We start from the raw sequence: 17,787 nt of genomic DNA, 5'->3' as shown, positions 1-17,787 counted from the left end.
AGCAAAACAAAACCTGCAGTTTACTAAAAGTTTCCAAAACAAAAATTTTACCCAAGATTGGAACTTATACTACTTGAACCAAATGGACAATTTTTTTCTTGTTTCATAGTCGTGAGTGTCAAGAATCCTTTTAAAATATAAACAGCCCATAGGTAGCTTCTAAGTTAAAATCCCGGTAGTGAAAATTATGAGGTAACATGAAGTTAACAGGATCAAGCCCAAAAAACAAGTACTACTGTAAACACCATCTTTTTGTGTTTTATTTTAGATCAAAGCAGTAACCTTTACGGGACATCCCAGGATTATTTCTTGCCAATACAAAGTTGTGTTCAGGAAAAAGTAAAATTGTCAAATATATTTCATATTGATAGAAACAAAACTCTACTCGTTCTAGCTTTGCTGTTCTTCTTATTAGTTCTACCCTCTGACCTAAAACAACTTGATTAGATAAGCTTTAAGTTCCTTTACATTCATGACACTCTTAGATAAAGTATCCAATTTGCTAGGCATTTGAACAAATCACACCATCACAGTCACTTGATACCACAAAACCTTCATACCATAAATGTTTCATCGTTTCATAAGCAACCAAAAAGAATAAAACGGTCACAGAAGGGCTCTAGTCTAATCAAAAGTCAATAACTCTAAGGTCCATTTTACTTAGCACAATAACAACGATAAGCGACTAAAATATAACGTACTCTTTTTTATACTGTCGGCATGAATCCGGCTTATACTGAATTTTGTGTAGCTAGTCCATTACCATTTCCACCTTCTGGGCAAATATAGTTGAAAGCCGTTTGAATTATGATAGATTTACTCTTAATTTCACCAAAAAAAGGTTGCTCTGAAAGAGCAATAGTTATAGGGTTCAGAAAATATAAGGTGAGAGTAGTGGGTTGATAACAAAGAGTGATTACCTTAATAGTGTACCCACGAAGACTTTAAAAGGGCCCAAGAATGCCCTTATCATTCGTTTAGTATTGATTTAATGTCTGCAAATTCAGCTACAGCTAAAAAACGTAGTCCTAATGGCAATTGCAACCCACCTTACATTGAATTCAGGTTACCAGATTCCAACCATTGCGTTGGGTGTCTATCAAACACCACCAGAGGAGACTGAGAAGATCGTTCTTGCTGCTTTGGAGGCCGGTTATCGCCATATTGACAGTGCCCAATACTACCACAATGAAGAAGATGTTGCCAGGGCAATTGCAAAGTGGATCGCCAAAAATCCAGCTCACAACAAAAGGAAGAATATCTTCTATACTACGAAGATCTATGACCAGCATGTATATGAGAAAACCAAAAAAGCTGTTGAAGTTTCTCTTGAAAGGGCAAAGGACATTGACTACATCGACTTGCTCCTACTCCATTCCCCCCAATCCGACTACGAAAGGAGACATGGCTCCTGGTTGGCATTCCAGGAATTTGTGGAGTCCGGCAAGGTCAGAAGCATCGGTGTCTCCAACTATGGTGTCAAGCACATCAAGGAGTTGCTTGAATATCCCGACTTGAAGATTAAACCCGCCGTCAACCAGGTCGAGCTTCATCCATGGTTGACCAGAGAGGACATTGTGGACTATGCTGCCAAACACGGAATCATCATCGAGGCGTACTCTCCCTTGGTGAGAGGCCAGAAGATGGACGACCCTACGCTTGTGAAGATTGCAGAGAAGTACAACAAGACTCCCGCACAGATCCTCATCAACTGGTCCTTATCCAAGGGTTATATTCCACTTCCAAATACGAGCCAAATCTCTAGATTAGCGTCTAACCACGATGCCGCACAATTCGAATTATCCAAAGAAGACATTGGTACTTTAAGTTCTCTCAATGAGCGCCTTCACACCTGTTGGGATCCTACCCTCTACCCCCTTGGTGACGAAAAGTAAAACAACAAGAATTGATGGTATATTGGTAAGGCGGTGTAACATACCAGTCAGTAAATCTATCCCTACTAGCTTTTTTTTTCTATATATTTACACAAACCAACAGCTACATGTTTCAATACATAAACATGGAGAACCGCTCCCCTTTATATTTTTTTTTTCCACACACACCTTTTATCTTATCGCTTTACATTTTCGGTGGCAAATTGATTAAAAAAAGTACAGAAATGCTCAGCTCCAAATAGCCTTGAATTGGGGTTGCTTCCTTTCTCTGATAACCATTTTTCCTTTCTCAATTGCTAGCTAACAGTAGCAAAACAACTAGCCCTATACCAAATGAACATTCACTCGTCAGTATTGACATCCGTAGTCCTCTTGCTCGCTTCAATTACGGGCTCCGATGCTAAGGTTCATTCTGCCAGCATCCACAAGAATCCGTTCCAAGACAATTATAAAGATATTTCCTATCTAGAATATGTTGACTCCATCAAGAACAAGTATGTTAACAATTTTGTCAAGAACTTCAATGCACCTTTTGTTCCATTTGTTGAAGATGCGGTCATTGAGGACACTCATGAACTACCCTTAACCAACTATATGAATGCCCAATACTTCACTGAGATTCAACTTGGTACCCCTGGCCAGCCATTCAAGGTGATTCTAGACACTGGGTCTTCTAATTTGTGGGTTCCTTCCACAAAATGTACATCTTTGGCATGTTATTTGCACTCTAAATATGATCACGATGCAAGTTCCACATACAAACAAAATGGTACCGAGTTCTCTATCAGATATGGTTCTGGTTCCTTGGAAGGTTTTATTTCACAAGATTTACTAACTTTTGGTGACTTGGTCATTCCAGAGCAGGATTTCGCTGAGGCAACAAGTGAACCGGGCTTGGCGTTTGCTTTCGGAAAATTCGACGGTATTCTAGGTTTAGCTTATGATACCATCTCGGTGGACAAGGTTGTTCCTCCAATTTACAATGCCATTGACAAGGGTCTATTAGATGAGCCACAGTTTGCATTCTATTTGGGTGATGCCGCTAAATCTAATGATGATGGTGGCATCATTACCATTGGTGGTTATGATGAAAGTAAGTTCCATGGTGAAATCACCTGGTTACCTGTTAGAAGAAAGGCGTACTGGGAAGTCAAATTTGATGGTCTTGGATTAGGTGACGAATATGCTGAATTAGAAGGTCATGGTGCAGCTATCGATACTGGTACTTCCTTGATTGCTTTACCTTCTCAACTGGCTGAAATCCTAAACTCCCAAATTGGAGCAGAAAAGAGTTGGAATGGTCAATATACCGTTGATTGTGCTTCAAGAGAATCTCTACCAGATCTCACGTTTACCTTTGATGGCTACAATTTCACAATTACACCATACGACTATACCTTAGAGGTTTCTGGTAGTTGTATTTCTGCATTCACTCCAATGGATTTCCCAGAACCAATTGGTCCTTTGGCAATTATTGGTGATGCTTTCTTACGGAAGTACTACTCGATTTACGATCTAGGCAATAATGCAGTTGGCTTAGCTAAAGCTATTTGATTTCTCCAATACAGCACGTCTTCCTTTCTTTTTATTTTATTTTATTTTATTTTATTTTATTTTACAAAACATAAATTAGCAATTACAATCGTTTCAAAGCTAGCCACAACTCAACTGCAAGCAGCTACACATATGCACACATTGCATACATAACTAAATAATTGAAAAAAAAAGAAAAAAGAAGAAAATTTCAAAAATATGAGTTTATGCAAGAAACAAGAGAAAAAGAACTGGTTTCGGGGTTATTGTTCTAATTATTATTATTATTATTTGTTTTTAGGGTTTATATATTGACTCGTTCCTTATAACTGAATTTATTACACATTAACAGTAGTTTTCTAGTTAGTAAATAGTTCTCTATATGTATGGTACAAATTATTGGTTCATATATACGCTAAGCACGTCTTTTATTGGGGAAGTCACCGATAGACTTCACTTGCTGACGTTTCTTAGTAGATCTATCCATTATTGGTTTCATTCCCTCCTTCAACTTAGTTTCAAACATTCTGCGATCATTTTCATCGATGGGAACTCTAATGCGCTCAAGATTCGCATCTTCAATGAATAAGCCAGTGGTATCGATAAAATTGACTTGGTAATTTAATTTCACCCCATTCTTCTTGTCGATGAACAGAGATATAATATCTTGGTCTCTGAGTTTAATCTTCTTACCTTTTCCAATCTTCAGATTGTTCAAATAACATGTATTAGTGCTAAAATCCAACAACCAGACATCGTCCAGCCCCATTGCGGGTGATGAAAAAATGTTAGGATTTGTCTCTTCATTTATATTTAATGGTGAATTATCGCCGGTCGCATCACTATCATTTGTCGGGTGTCTTCTCTTCAATATAACACAATGGATCTTGGATATTCTTTCGTCACTCATGACAACATTTAAATTATTCAGTCGCCCAATATAAAATGTAGGTATACCCTGAGGTATATACATAATTGGTGTCTCCTTACCACTTAGCTTCGTTAATGGTTTCAACATTATAAATGTGGCTTTTGGTATAGGGTTGAACGGTTCACCCAGGTATGTTGTTCTTGATGTTCTCTCTTCAGATGGTATCGGGTCAACAACCCGTGTAAGCTCACCATGGTTTTCAGTTTCACTGGATGAAATATCCAATGGCAAAGCTGGTATATCATTGTTCCTCTGTGATGGTATAACGGGAATTTTGAAATCCCGACTATTTTCCATATTATCTACCCCTTCTTCTGAGCTTGAAATTCTTGACAATATTTGAGGTGCTTGGGTTGGAGGTTTTGGTTGGGATTTGATGATTTTCTGTGATTGTGATAGATGTTGTGATAGACTGACTTGCGATGGATATTCTAAATTGTCTTTGAACCATGGATGCTTCAAGGCGTCGTTTGCATTCAAGCGCAACGTGACATCAACTTCTAATAAGCGATGGATAAAATCACGTCCTTCTATTGATATGTTCATGGTTTCAAGTAACTTACTGTGGTAATCACCATTTGTTATGTGCTTAAATAACATGTCTTGGGTTGATCCACTAAAGGGCAAGTGTGCAGTCATGATGACAAACAACAAACAGCCTATTGACCACATATCTACTTTATTTGAGTATAAGTCCTCGGTTATTCTCCCATTGCCTAAATATCGTTTCTTATTCTTCAGCTGGTTTTTCTTGTTGGTAATGACTTCAGGTGCAAGGTAAGCTAGGGTACCACAGAAGGTCTTCATCCTACTCTCGTTTTCCTGAGATTTTGCTAGTCCAAAATCTGTAATTTTAACAATTACTGGATCATCTTGGGCTATCATTATATTATCCGGTTTTAAATCACGATGCGATATCCCTTTACTATGAACATATTTAATAGCTTCTAAGATTTGTCTTGCTATTTCTTTGCTTGCGCTTTCATCAATTGCTCCATTACATGCAACAAAATCCATAAGATCCCCCCCTGAAATAAATTCCATAACCAGATAGTAGTTATCATCATCCTCATATGATGCCTTTAAACGTACAATGCCTGGGTGGTTTAATTTCTTCAATATTTGCAATTCACGGGCAACCCCGTCTAAGCCACCTAGAGCCTTCTTCTTCGATATAATTTTGGCTGCAAATGTAATCCCGGTTGATCTTTCAATGGCCTTCTTAACAGTTGCAAATGCACCAGATCCGACAATCTCATCCCTTATGATAAAATCTTTGTTTATTCCAGCTTCTTCCTCATAATCAGTATGAGTAGCGTCTTGTTCTTCACCTTGAATTGATGGGTTGGGGAAATGCACAATAAATCTAATTACATCTTGTTCAACGCCTATTCCAACAGCTATTTCATCACCTTGTGTCAAGATAAAATTCTGTTTAGGGGCCAGTTTTGAATTATTAAGCCATGTACCATTAGTAGATAGATCTTGGATCATTATGTTGTTATCCTTTGTATACTTCCCTGCAGAGGTATTCTTGGAATCCAAATTCATCCACAACCGGAAATGTTTGTTACTGATTCTCGTGCTATGAACAGGAAGTTGATAGCAACAGGTGTTCCCATTCCGTCCAAACGTCCATTCTTGTTGAATATTCTCAACTCCATCATCTAAAACGCTTTTCCTTTGGGCGTCTTTGAATTTCACATCAATTTGAAATGATTCATCAACAGTTCGTCCAATCAATCTACAGAGTATACCTTGTTCAATCAAGTCTTGTTCAATCGGATCCGTCCTTGGATTATAGCTAGATGGCTGTGTCGGCTGTGTCACAGTATCCACCGGTCCCTTCGGTTCAGAAGTGTAGGGTTTCTTCATGGTAGGCTTAGTCATCATCAACTTGTTCGATGAGATAGAGGTGCTCTTAATGGCAATGTTTTCAATCCGGCTCTGCTTCAATGGACTCCGCTTACTCTCCATCACATCAACAGATATTCTCCTCTAACTCCAGATTAGTATTTTTACCTTTAGGTCGTGATTAGGCCTTGTCCCTTCCGGTCCTGTCCAGATGGAAATGGTGAGTTACCCTCTTAACGTGTCAGCCCTCCTTCCTCCTGTAGCGTCTTGCAAGCTGAAAAAAAAAAAAAAAATAATAATATGTTAAATTTTGAAAAGTACGAAAATGAGAAACGCGTAAATGCTGGGAGAAAAAAAAAGTTATTTAAACGCGAATAAGCACTGCCTGTGGCGCATGAACTTTTTTATTGTGAGTGCTTGGCAGAATAAAACAAGATTGTGTGGCGCATGACATGTTTATTGCAGTTGAAATTTTTTTTTTCCCAAAACTGAAATTCTCCAATTTAAAAGAAAAGTAAAAGTAAAAAGAAAATTTAAATGAAAATGAAAATGAAAATGAAAATGAAAAAAAATAAATTTCAAGTTTAAAGACAACAAACATAGTAATATTGGACAATGGCTGAAGTTGCAAGTGCAAAGAGAGGCCATGAAGGAACAGTCGATGGTGTCAATGCCAAGAGACAAAGAGTGGATGCAGAAAGTTTGGAAGAGTCTGTTGGTGGAGTGACTGAAGTTGATGTTGGAATAACTGAGTTTTTATGCCATTCACAATCCAACGTTAGGATCAGAGGTACTTTGAAGCAGAGATACACCGATTTCATGGTGAATGAGATCGGGACCGATGGTAGGGTAATCCATTTGACAGACCTTGGGTTTAAGGCCAAGGAGCTGACTGCAGAAGAAAAGGAGATCATTGCCGAACAAGAGCGGGAGGCAAGAGAAAGGGAGGCCAATCTTAGTATATCCGATGAGGATAAAGGGAAGCTGAGGGAATATTTTGACGATTCACAAATTGAAGAAATTTCGAGTTTGATGAGAGATGGCAAGAAGACTGTTGAAATAAACAAGGTTTTCGATGATAAGGAGATAAGAACCAAGATCCATCAGCTAATCAGAGAAATTTCCTCGAATCGGATTGAATCTGTGACCACATCTACGAACTCGTTTATTTTCGGTCACAATGCCAACAAGTCACGTAGGAGGAAGAACAACAAAGTTGCAACAAACATTGACCACGACTTAGGTGAGCGTAAGAATTTCTTACATTTCAACCTCTACAAGGAAAACAAGGAAACCATGGAAGTGGCGAGTATTTTGTCCAAGTTTTTGAAGGCCCAAGTGAAGGCGGTCAAGTACGCCGGTACCAAGGACAGGAGAGGTTGCACTGTCCAAAGGATGTCACTTGAAAGGTTTACTGTTGAAAGAGTGACCACTTTAAATAAGGCATTAAAAGGCTGTAAATTAGGAAGCTTTGAGTATAAGGACCAACCAATCAAATTAGGCGATCTAAAGGGTAATGAGTTTATCATTACGATTAAGGATGTTGAGAGTGTGGATCCCAACGTTAGTATTGAAGACGCCATTGTTCCAATTTTAAACTCATTAAGAGATGTTGGTTTTATAAACTATTATGGTATGCAAAGATTTGGTACTTTTTCCATTTCAACGCATGAAATCGGCAAAGAAATTTTGAATTCCAATTGGGGGAAAGCGTGTGAATTGATTCTAAGTGAACAGAAGATTGCTATACCGGGATCGATTGAAGCACGTAAAATTTGGTCAGAGACTAAGGATCCCAGTGCTGCCATTAAGAAAATGCCAAGAAAATGTAATGCTGAGTATTCAGTTTTAAGCAGATTGGACAGGAGTGACAAGGGTGAAGACGGAGAGTTTAGTGAAGGTGCCTACTTCAATGCAATCATGGGTATTCCAAGAAATTTGAGAATCATGTATGGACATTCATACCAGTCGTACGTTTGGAACACTGTGGTTTCGAAGAGGATGCAACTCTTTGGATTAAAAGTGGTTGCCGGTGATTTGGTTTTATGCAACAATCCTAAGATTATGGACGAATATAAACAAGATTTGGAGACCAAGATGATTGACCACGAGGAAGATGGGAACATCATCCAGGATATCAAGGAGGTGCATGGACTGAGGGCAAGGCCAATCACTCAAGAAGAAGTTGACGCCAATAAGTTTGACATCTATGACGTTGTCTTACCAACTCCTGGGTTTGATGTTGTTTATCCTGAAAATGAGCAATTGAGAAATGTCTACGTTGAAGTGATGGGCAGGGATGGACTTGATCCGTTCAATATGACCAGGAAGGTGAGGGAGTTTTCTCTCTCCGGGTCGTATCGTCACATTGTCTCCAAGGTGAACCATTTGGAATATTACTTTAGAAAATACAACCAAGTTACCGATCAGTTGGTACGTACTGACTTGGAGATGCTACAACTCCGTGAGCAAAGCCCTGACAAGGCTGTCGAAATCAAGCAGATCTTGGACGGTGTCCCCGATGGTGGAAAGACTGCTGTGATTCTCAAGTTGCAGCTCGGTGTCTCCACTTACGCTACCATGGCGTTGCGAGAGCTCCTCGAAGGAGACACCTCTCGTTTTGGTGGTGTTGTGAACCTAAAGACAGCGTGAATGTAAAGTTCTTCTTCTCCTCACTCCTGCATGGAGAGGGTTCCAAGTGTTGCCTCTTTGAGAATGGTTGTTCCCCTAGGAATTCTTATTCATTAGCATATGGGCACACCCAGTGTGTTGCTTATTGACGACCACACATACACTTCTATATACTTCTGTATTTATACATACATATATATATATATACCGTCCCAAGTTTGTGATATCAATATTCACTTGGTTGTATATTTTATAGCCGTATTTATAGCGGTCGTATTATAATCAATTTGATTGACAAGTCATTGCTACCAAGAGGGCCAACTAAAAGCTACAACTGCAACAAAACCAAGCAATAAAAAAGAAGGCATACTAGTGGTCACAATAACAGAAATGCAGCATCATGGGAGTGAGAGAGACACTGGAGGACGTTTAAGTTTAAGAGAAGCTGATATTGCTGCAACAGTCTGTGGTGTCAGCCAAGCACAAGCTTGTGATGGTTGTCGTTATCATAATTCTAGCTATACATTTCGTCATTGTTGGCATCAACATGCCCGTCATGGGTGTTTCCATGATACAGAAGATGGTCATACGAGCCAGGAGAGACCAATCCTTGATCATTATCCAAAGAGTACGGGTGATGAACGTTTCAGTTTCCGAGAACTGGCAAAAACGTTGTTGTTCCCCCAAGAACCAAGCCTAGGAGACCAATCAAAGCATACAAAGGACCACAATGATCATGGCCATATTCATGAACCATGTCAGATCAAGGGTAGCAGAGAAGACCTGCTAAGGAAGGGCAAAGTCCTACAGCCAAAGAATAATATAATGGAGAAAAGCTGTAGTAAAATAGCAAATTCTCCTTCCTGCTACTATATATTACCAGACACAACATTCAAAATTGTTGCAATCACACAAATTGGAAAACCACTTAGTATATCGTCATTACTAAGTCAGATATATGGTGGGCCATTAGAGAAGGTAGAATTGGTTCTTAGGGATCAACAACGTCATTTCTATAACGACGACAGTCTCTACCAAACAGAGGAAAGAACCGATTGGAGTAAAGTTTCAGTATTTCTATACTTCACTTGTAATGAGGACGCAATGAGTTTCTATCGATACTCAAAGAGTGACATGTTTAAAGTGAATGGAGATTCTCTCAATACTCTATGGATGCCTGATGTTGATGAGGATGTTGATGAGGGGGGAAACAAAGGCCAACAAATCCAGTTGGGGAGACGACAACTCCAACAGGCCATGGGGGGTGCAGAACGGGCACGAAGGGTGCTCGTGTTCAAGAGACCCATAGAGGAGAAGGCCTACAATAGGGGGCCAAGAAGTCATTCCTTCACCAGGAAGAATGGCCACCTTAGTCTTGTATCCGAGTGCCATACTACGGTCAAGCACAATCTCGATATTGATCCTAAAGAGATCAAGAGAGATTTTGGCGAGTATGGACACTTGATTGAGGTGTTCCCCATTGTGAGCCGGAAGCTCTCCTTTGGAGTCCACTATTACAACGTGGCGTCTGCAATACTCGTCAAGAGGGTCTTGGAGAATGCCACGGAGGAAAGGTTCAGTGCTGTTGATCTTGAGATGCGGCGCAAATACGGCGCATGGCATGTCTGGTACGGACGGGATCCAACAGAGAGAGCCGTCCCCTCACCATAATGGTCGTGTTTTTGTGTCTTTGTTTGTGTTTTTGTTTGTGTTTTTGTATCTTTGTGTCCTTTGTGTAGAACAACATTTAAAGTCTCGTTACAGTGGCCACCCTAATCTGCACCACCTTCTGTGAGACAAACAACACGAGAGACGCGTCGCTGCCGGGTGGTTGTTTAAATTTGTCCTTGAGCCATTTCTGTTTCCGAGGGGCCCCAATGAGCGAATTTGAGAGGGCAATCCCGCAAGACCCGTCAAGATCCAATAACCACGCGGGGGAGAAGGTTAGGACTCCCACAGGCCAAATTCCATAGCAGTATCTTGTTTATTGCGGCATCGGATGTACAGGATACTACAGTGTAGAAGGTATTGTATTTGATATTGTATTTGATATTGTATTGGATTTTCTACTAGATTCAATAGTATACAGTAAAAATGTAACCAAGAAGGAACTAGTAGTGGTGAGAGAAACAGTGGGATTTAAATGGAGGGGGAAGGGGGAAGGGAGAAGGGAGGGAAAGGCCAAGTGCAGAGGGTCCAGAACGGGCTTCCCATTAACAGCGTTGTCATTGGGGCTGAAATTTCACGTTTGAACGAGAGAGGGAAAAAAAAACCAAAAAAAAACCAAAAAAAAAAAAACTAAAAAAAAAAAAAAACATGAAATCCTCGCAAGACTCCACTCCAGGGCTGTGACCGAGTCAACCAATGAACGTATTTATCGCAAGGTTGGTTGGTTGATGTTCTCTTTAGAATGTAGGTTTTAGTTGACGTTGTAGTTGTTTATCGACAGGAACCGATTGTACCTATACCAGTGTATATTTTGAATCGGTAGGAAGATCTTTGAGGAGGTATTCCAAGGGCGCATTCCAGTTACAAGACGCAAATAGAGGCCAGATTATACTAGAGCCAACCATTATTCCGTCATTTATAGAGCAATACCTTTGGAGAGATAGAGAGAGAGATTAATTTTCTACATTAAGGATGCCCAGACTAGGTTTTTCAAGCTTGGCCCATAAGTTACATGAGGAAACGCACCATCATGGGAATAAGGGTAACAAGAACACAAGCGTCAATGGCAACGTCAACCACTCCGGGACCCATGAATCTCGATCCCCGTCATCGTTGTCCCTGTCATTAGGAGCTTCTTCTCCTCGTCATCGTCCATTGGATCCAGTGGTGCATTCGCAGGATACCGTCAATGCGGGCGGTATCAATATCAACCAGAATACCCAATATAATCATCCTAGTGCCACTACTAGTGCAATTGCATCCCCTTCATCTCCCTTGGCAATTTCCACCTTGAACAACAGTTTAAACAATAATCAGAATCATCATCTCAACAGTACCCCAATGAATCACTCACATTCCTCTTCAAAGAGATCGTTTTTCGGCTTGAGTATACGGAGGTCCCATTCAAATGAGTCACAATCATCAATTATGTCCGATGACAATTATCATGGCCATGGTCATGGCCATGGTAGCTTGGCATCGCCTCAACATTCCCACGGTGGTAAGAATGGGTCAATGGTACAATTGAAGAAGTTCTTTAGGCCTGCAAGAAGAACAAATGATTCACATTTGAATTTAACAAGTTTAAACCCCCCAAACTCTAGCTCCTATTTAAGGAAACCCCAAAATGTAAGGAGAAATAGTTCAAACCCTAGTTTATCAACCATGAATAAGGCAGAACAACAAAAATTTTCCACTCAGCCCTCGACTCCTACTTTCACCCATGATGCAAATAACAATATGATTGTGAAAACCGATCAGAAATTTTGGGATGATTTGGAAGGATCAGTAACGAAAAAATATGGGAAATTGGGTAAAGTTTTAGGTTCTGGAGCTGGAGGGTCGGTTCGATTGATTGTGAGGGAGAGTGATGGTGTTACATTTGCCGTTAAGGAATTCGTTGCAAGAAGACCAAATGAATCGGTTAAGGATTACGCCAAGAAATGTACCGCCGAGTTTTGTATTGGTTCAACATTACATCATCCTAATATTATTCAAACTTTAGATATAATCAATGAAAATAATCATTTCTTTGAAGTTATGGAATATGCACCTATTGATTTCTTTGCAGTTGTCATGTCTGGTCAAATGACTAGATCCGAAATTAACTGCTGCTTTAAACAAATCACATTAGGTGTCAGTTATTTACACTCGGTTGGTTTGGCACATCGAGATTTGAAATTGGATAATTGTGTCGTTACCAAAGATGGAATTGTCAAACTTATTGACTTTGGCTCTGCCGTTGTTTTCAAGTATCCATTTGAAGATGACATTGTGATGGCCCATGGAATTGTTGGTTCCGACCCATATCTAGCTCCTGAAGTTTTGACAAGCACCTCCAATTATGATCCTCGGTTTGTGGATATATGGTCAATTGCCATTATATATTGCTGTATGACGTTGAGAAGGTTCCCCTGGAAGGCCCCTAAACAAGAAGATCCTAGTTTCAACCTCTATTGTATGGAGGATGACCAACCCCATGATTATGTCGAAAGTGCAAGGAAACATAAAGAACTGCTACTTGAAAGACGCAAGAAGATTGAAAAAATGAAGCAAGAACAACTACAGAGTAAGGCCAATGAAGGTGAAGTACATGAAGGAAAAGACCAACATAAGGAGGATTCCAATGTTAAGGCTCTTACAGAAAAAGTTGAAAATATCAAGATTGATGAAGAGGCACAATCTGAAAAACAGATGCAGTATGAGAATCCTCAGCAGACCCAACAGCCTGAAACTACTAAACAGCAACCACAACCTGAATCTTCCCAACAAATACAGAAACCCGAAACTACTCCACAGCAACAAGATCAAGATGAACAACCGCAACAACAACCGCAACAACAACCGCAACAACAACCGCAACAACAACCGCAACAACAACCGCAACAACCAGGCCAAGAACACGAAAAGCAGCATCACCATCATCATCATGAAGGTACTTCAGATACCCCCGAACGACGTGCACTTACGAAAACTAGCAAACAGATCCATGGACCTTATAGACTTATGAGATTACTGCCGCATGCATCACGTCCAATTATTTCACGAATGTTATCAGTTGATGTTAGTAAACGTGCAACAATGCAGGATATCTTGAATGACGAATGGTTCAGCGATATCAAGTACTGCACAATTGATAAAGATGGGCATACAGTTAACGATCCAGGTCATCATCATACAATTGTTTGATTTTATAGAATCATTTGAAAACAAAATTATCTTTTCACAACATATTTATTATTATCTTTAATTATTTTTTTTTCTTACATATATACACACACATTTTTTCATATATATATATTTTAATTTATATTCACGACTTAAACATTAAAGCGGTATAGATTTTTTTTTTTGCATACAGATGTACCGACCACTTTACTCCTCTACCATCTTCCAATCATGTCGGTATCGACAAGACATTCCATTCAATGGGCAGATGGCGAAGAATGCGAACCAACCATAACGGTTGTAATCACTTCCCCTAATGGATTGTTTGTTGACGTCAGAGAGCTAAAGACTGGAGGATTCGATTGGTTCTTTGCCGGCCATGAGATTGAACATGAGAGTAGGCATGAGAGTAAGCAAGTCATTGAATTCAATCATGATTTCCTAGATTCACAATTTATCAGAACTGGCCAAAAACCATCAGTCGATCTTGGAGAATTCAGTGATTCCAGTAACGAAACAGAACGCATGAACGGCATTCGAATCGAGAAAGGAAAAATGGCCAATCCTGCCAATGGAGACGTACAGGAATACAAGGAGAAATGGATAACTTGTGATCCGTTGTGTGGGGATTTAGTTTACATTGGTAAAGACTACGGTGCGAATGAAGTTGACTTTGTTGTTTTGGAGACAATTGAAGGTAGCATTGTGGACAACAAGAGCGTGCATGTAGGTAGGATTGTTAAATATGGACATTGGATTCAAGGAGTTTATTACGACAAGACGAACAAGTCAGAAGGTGTTATCAGAAAATTTAAAGATAAGGACTTGATTTTGCATGGGCCAAAAAGTATCTGGCCTGAACTGAATGGTGACACCAGCCTCTTCAAACTACATGATGAAATTGAAATGAATGGTGTCATTTGGAGAGTTGTCGAAACGAGATAAGGAGCAGTATGAAAAGTTAGACACAACTAAAAGCTACTGTTTAACATGGTGTTTAAAATCTAAATAAACATATATAATACATGATAAAAGTCTCTCCTAGGGCATGAACCCAAAATCTCTTGATAATCCCCAAAAATCGTCGTTACCCACAACATCAAACAAAGAATTAAAGGTGTCAGTGACCCCATTCTGTAATGAACTCCCCTGTATTGAGTCTAAGTTTGTATTTTGGATTGAACTATCTTGGAAATTGTTATTAGTTAACTGTTGCAAACTGTTTATATCCAAATTAATGTCTAAATTTGTGGAATCACCCTTGGGTAATCCTGTTTGCTGACCACTCTCTTCAGTCCAAGTTGATATATTTGTGATCATTTCATTGGTACCACCAACGAACGGCAATGAGCCACTCAAACTGTCGGGGTTATCCTGCTGGTTGTAGTAGTGGTGTTGTATTTGTTGTTGTTGCTGCTGTTGCTGTTGTTGCTGGTGTACTTGTTGTGCTTGTTGTACTTGGTGTACGTGATTTACCTGTTGCATATGTTGTCGTTGTAGCTGTTGATGTTGATGTTGCTGCTCTTGTAATTGTTGTAATTCGATCCTAGGTGATGGTTTAAACTTCTTATAAATATTTGAAATTGTGGATGTCGACGATAGATCTGAAGAAACAGAAGGTGTTTTTAGCAAATCATGTCGGCTGTTTGGTGAATTGGATGATAACAAGCTTGAATTTGCGTCAGCGACATCATGGATCTGTGAGTATTTTCTGGCCAGATTGGAGTCATTTGATGTTAAAGATGTTGATAATCGCTGTTGCTTTGGTATAGGTAAAGTGATTGGAGGAGGTAAGATTCTAGAATTTGACTTTGAACTAGAAGCCAAATCATCTCTATTTACGCTTTCATCCCTCATCGAATCATGCTTCAGGTCCTCTAGCCCTGGTGGATGTAATAGTAAATGTGATAAACCTTTAGGTATGGCTGATCTTTTTAAGTGGCCTCTCCTTCTTAACCTCTCTTCATCTTCTAGTTTGTCATCGTCGGACTTGTCCAAATAGTTCGATTCAATTTGAAAATGTTTGAGTGGTTTCCTGAAAATCGCAGGAGGTAAGCCTGAACCTCTGTAAAGGATTTCCGAAGAATCCGGACCACATCTTAAGATGTAATTACCAATTGTTGCGTTCATGATTTCTTCAAATATATCACGGAAGGACAAGGCAAATTTGGTACGTTCACTCATTGTGTACAAACTGATAGAGCAAGCTCGCAAGTCATCCAAGCCACGAAATAAATCTTCACTAACTGTTGGTCTTGTATGTTTCTTATCATCACCCAGTAATTTTCTTCTCATATCATCTCTATTTCTTTGTAACCAAAGACAATACACCAAGGTGATCCCAGCAATGAAAACTATATGAATGTTAAGTATCGAAAAGCCATGGTAGGTTTTTGAATGATAGTTTTTAATGGATTGACATATCTGACCAGCAGCTGCCTGACATTCCTTGAACAACCTATCGTTTGGATCCAAAAGTTCAAGATAAGGTTGGATCAAATTTCTAATCGCTTTATAGTAGTAGAACAATAGGGTTTGATTTTCTATACCATTGCTATTGAATCCTTTGCATTCGATTCTCCAATTTTGTAATTCTTGGAAATAGGATTCGACCTTTGCTAGTTGGTTCTTTGATATGGATTTGGAAGGGAGCAGTAGTAACAAATCCTCAGAAAATTTAGATTCCAATCGCTTGATTTTGATTGACTGGTTGATGAAAAACACTTTCCCCTTTTTAGAGAATTTCGAAGGCTCATAGTCAAATAAAGGAATGTTGTCGTCAATCTCGGATTCGGATAGAATGAAAGGTTTTGAAATTGTAATCAAGATCGATCTCTCGAGTATATAAGCGCACCAAAACTTCCTCATTCTAAGATCCTTCACGAGGGGGTTTATATTCAAGTAAGTTGAAGATTTATGTAGGTTCAAATTGATGCAGTTATTCATGATTTCTGTGATTATGAGATAGATATTGTTTGAATTTTTGTCTGCTCGAATCAAAAACATACACATTAGAATCAACAATTCAATTTTATCCAATTGGTTGATATTGTTTGACAACAAAATGAAGAACCTCAAGCCAGCTGAAAAAAAATTAAAGGGGTTTGGGCCTTTATACTTTCCCGTTGATTTGAATAGCAAGGCAGACAAGGAATAGATGAAGAAAAGCCTCGAACATTGGAAATAGCAATTATTTAGATCGTTCTGGAGAACCTTGTTATTTTGGTAATTTCGATTAAAGTTTGTGATTTCCACCTCATCAAGTAGGGGAAACTTATATTGCATCATCTTGAAATATAAACTAGTCAAGTTTTCCGATAGTTTGCTATCGATCTTCAAAACGGGGTCGATTTTGATCATCTCTTGTAAATGGAATTTCGATATTATTGAATTTTGGAACGAATAGGTGTTTATATTCATAAAAGTGTCGAAATTCTGACTCACTATATCGAAGATCTCATTAATATTATTATCGCCGTTATCATCTGCCCCACTGCTGCTACTGTCGTTGCTGTTTCGGCTGCCGGCGTTGCCACTGTTATTGTTTCTACCATTGCTGTAGTCGATGTGCATACCTATTTTCTTATAGTTCAATATTTTCTCGTCATTTTGGGTCAGTTTGCTGTTGTTCAACTTCACATCATTGAGTTTGTTCTTCACCTTCAAGTCCAACATTTTCTCCAACTGTCTGATCTTTTTCTCCAAAAACTTGGTGTATTCGTCGTTAGAGTTGCTTGGCTGGTTCTCCCCATACCGTTCTGGCTTGATGCATTCAGATTTTGACTTGAGACAGTTTGTACACGAGGGGAGTCGTTGGTCACACTTTTGTTTTCTCTTTTGACAGAGATAACAAGAGGTGGACCTCCCCTTTTTCTTTCCGGGGTTCGACATGGATATCTATGGACAACAAGGCCACGCTGAGATAGGTCTTGGGCAGTGAGGAATACAAACAGACAAACTAGCAAGTAAATGGAGATGTGGAATCATCACCAAAGAAACGGAATAGACTGGTGTGGTTCCTTGGAGGTGCACCCCATAGTACAAACACACCCCCACTTTAACTCCACTTTTGAGAGGCCAGGAAAAAAAAAAGGAAAAAAAAATATA

General features: G+C 39.4%; 8 protein-coding genes across 8 annotated transcripts; 6 read left to right on the top strand and 2 right to left on the bottom strand.

Moving 5' to 3' along the window:
- Positions 1-1,031: 1,031 nt before the first annotated feature.
- Positions 1,032-1,895, top strand: C5L36_0D00580 (uncharacterized protein; the record flags this gene model as incomplete). The annotated part of the gene is made up of 1 exon (XM_029466936.1): positions 1,032-1,895. The coding sequence occupies one exon, from the start codon at positions 1,032-1,034 to the stop codon at positions 1,893-1,895; it is 864 nt and encodes a 287-aa protein (XP_029322796.1).
- A 333-nt stretch (positions 1,896-2,228) lies between these two features.
- On the top strand, positions 2,229-3,449 carry C5L36_0D00570 (uncharacterized protein; the record flags this gene model as incomplete). Its single annotated transcript, XM_029466935.1, has 1 exon — positions 2,229-3,449. One exon carries the CDS (start codon positions 2,229-2,231, stop codon positions 3,447-3,449), a length of 1,221 nt encoding a protein of 406 aa, XP_029322795.1.
- A 394-nt stretch (positions 3,450-3,843) lies between these two features.
- On the bottom strand, positions 3,844-6,336 carry C5L36_0D00560 (uncharacterized protein; the record flags this gene model as incomplete). Its single annotated transcript, XM_029466934.1, has 1 exon — positions 3,844-6,336. The coding sequence occupies one exon, from the start codon at positions 6,334-6,336 to the stop codon at positions 3,844-3,846; it is 2,493 nt and encodes an 830-aa protein (XP_029322794.1).
- A 492-nt stretch (positions 6,337-6,828) lies between these two features.
- Positions 6,829-8,865, top strand: C5L36_0D00550 (uncharacterized protein; the record flags this gene model as incomplete). Its single annotated transcript, XM_029466933.1, has 1 exon — positions 6,829-8,865. The coding sequence occupies one exon, from the start codon at positions 6,829-6,831 to the stop codon at positions 8,863-8,865; it is 2,037 nt and encodes a 678-aa protein (XP_029322793.1).
- Positions 8,866-9,234: 369 nt separating this feature from the next.
- C5L36_0D00540 (uncharacterized protein) lies at positions 9,235-10,515 on the top strand (the record flags this gene model as incomplete). The annotated part of the gene is made up of 1 exon (XM_029466932.1): positions 9,235-10,515. The coding sequence occupies one exon, from the start codon at positions 9,235-9,237 to the stop codon at positions 10,513-10,515; it is 1,281 nt and encodes a 426-aa protein (XP_029322792.1).
- Positions 10,516-11,484: 969 nt separating this feature from the next.
- Positions 11,485-13,701, top strand: C5L36_0D00530 (uncharacterized protein; the record flags this gene model as incomplete). The annotated part of the gene is made up of 1 exon (XM_029466931.1): positions 11,485-13,701. The coding sequence occupies one exon, from the start codon at positions 11,485-11,487 to the stop codon at positions 13,699-13,701; it is 2,217 nt and encodes a 738-aa protein (XP_029322791.1).
- A 210-nt stretch (positions 13,702-13,911) lies between these two features.
- C5L36_0D00520 (uncharacterized protein) lies at positions 13,912-14,625 on the top strand (the record flags this gene model as incomplete). The annotated part of the gene is made up of 1 exon (XM_029466930.1): positions 13,912-14,625. The coding sequence occupies one exon, from the start codon at positions 13,912-13,914 to the stop codon at positions 14,623-14,625; it is 714 nt and encodes a 237-aa protein (XP_029322790.1).
- A 96-nt stretch (positions 14,626-14,721) lies between these two features.
- C5L36_0D00510 (uncharacterized protein) lies at positions 14,722-17,571 on the bottom strand (the record flags this gene model as incomplete). The annotated part of the gene is made up of 1 exon (XM_029466929.1): positions 14,722-17,571. One exon carries the CDS (start codon positions 17,569-17,571, stop codon positions 14,722-14,724), a length of 2,850 nt encoding a protein of 949 aa, XP_029322789.1.
- Positions 17,572-17,787: the final 216 nt, after the last annotated feature.

This window comes from Pichia kudriavzevii, chromosome 4 (assembly GCF_003054445.1).
Source record: "Pichia kudriavzevii chromosome 4, complete sequence".
NCBI classification, from domain to species: domain Eukaryota; kingdom Fungi; phylum Ascomycota; class Pichiomycetes; order Pichiales; family Pichiaceae; genus Pichia; species Pichia kudriavzevii.
This window is presented reverse-complemented; position numbering and strand designations above follow the sequence as displayed.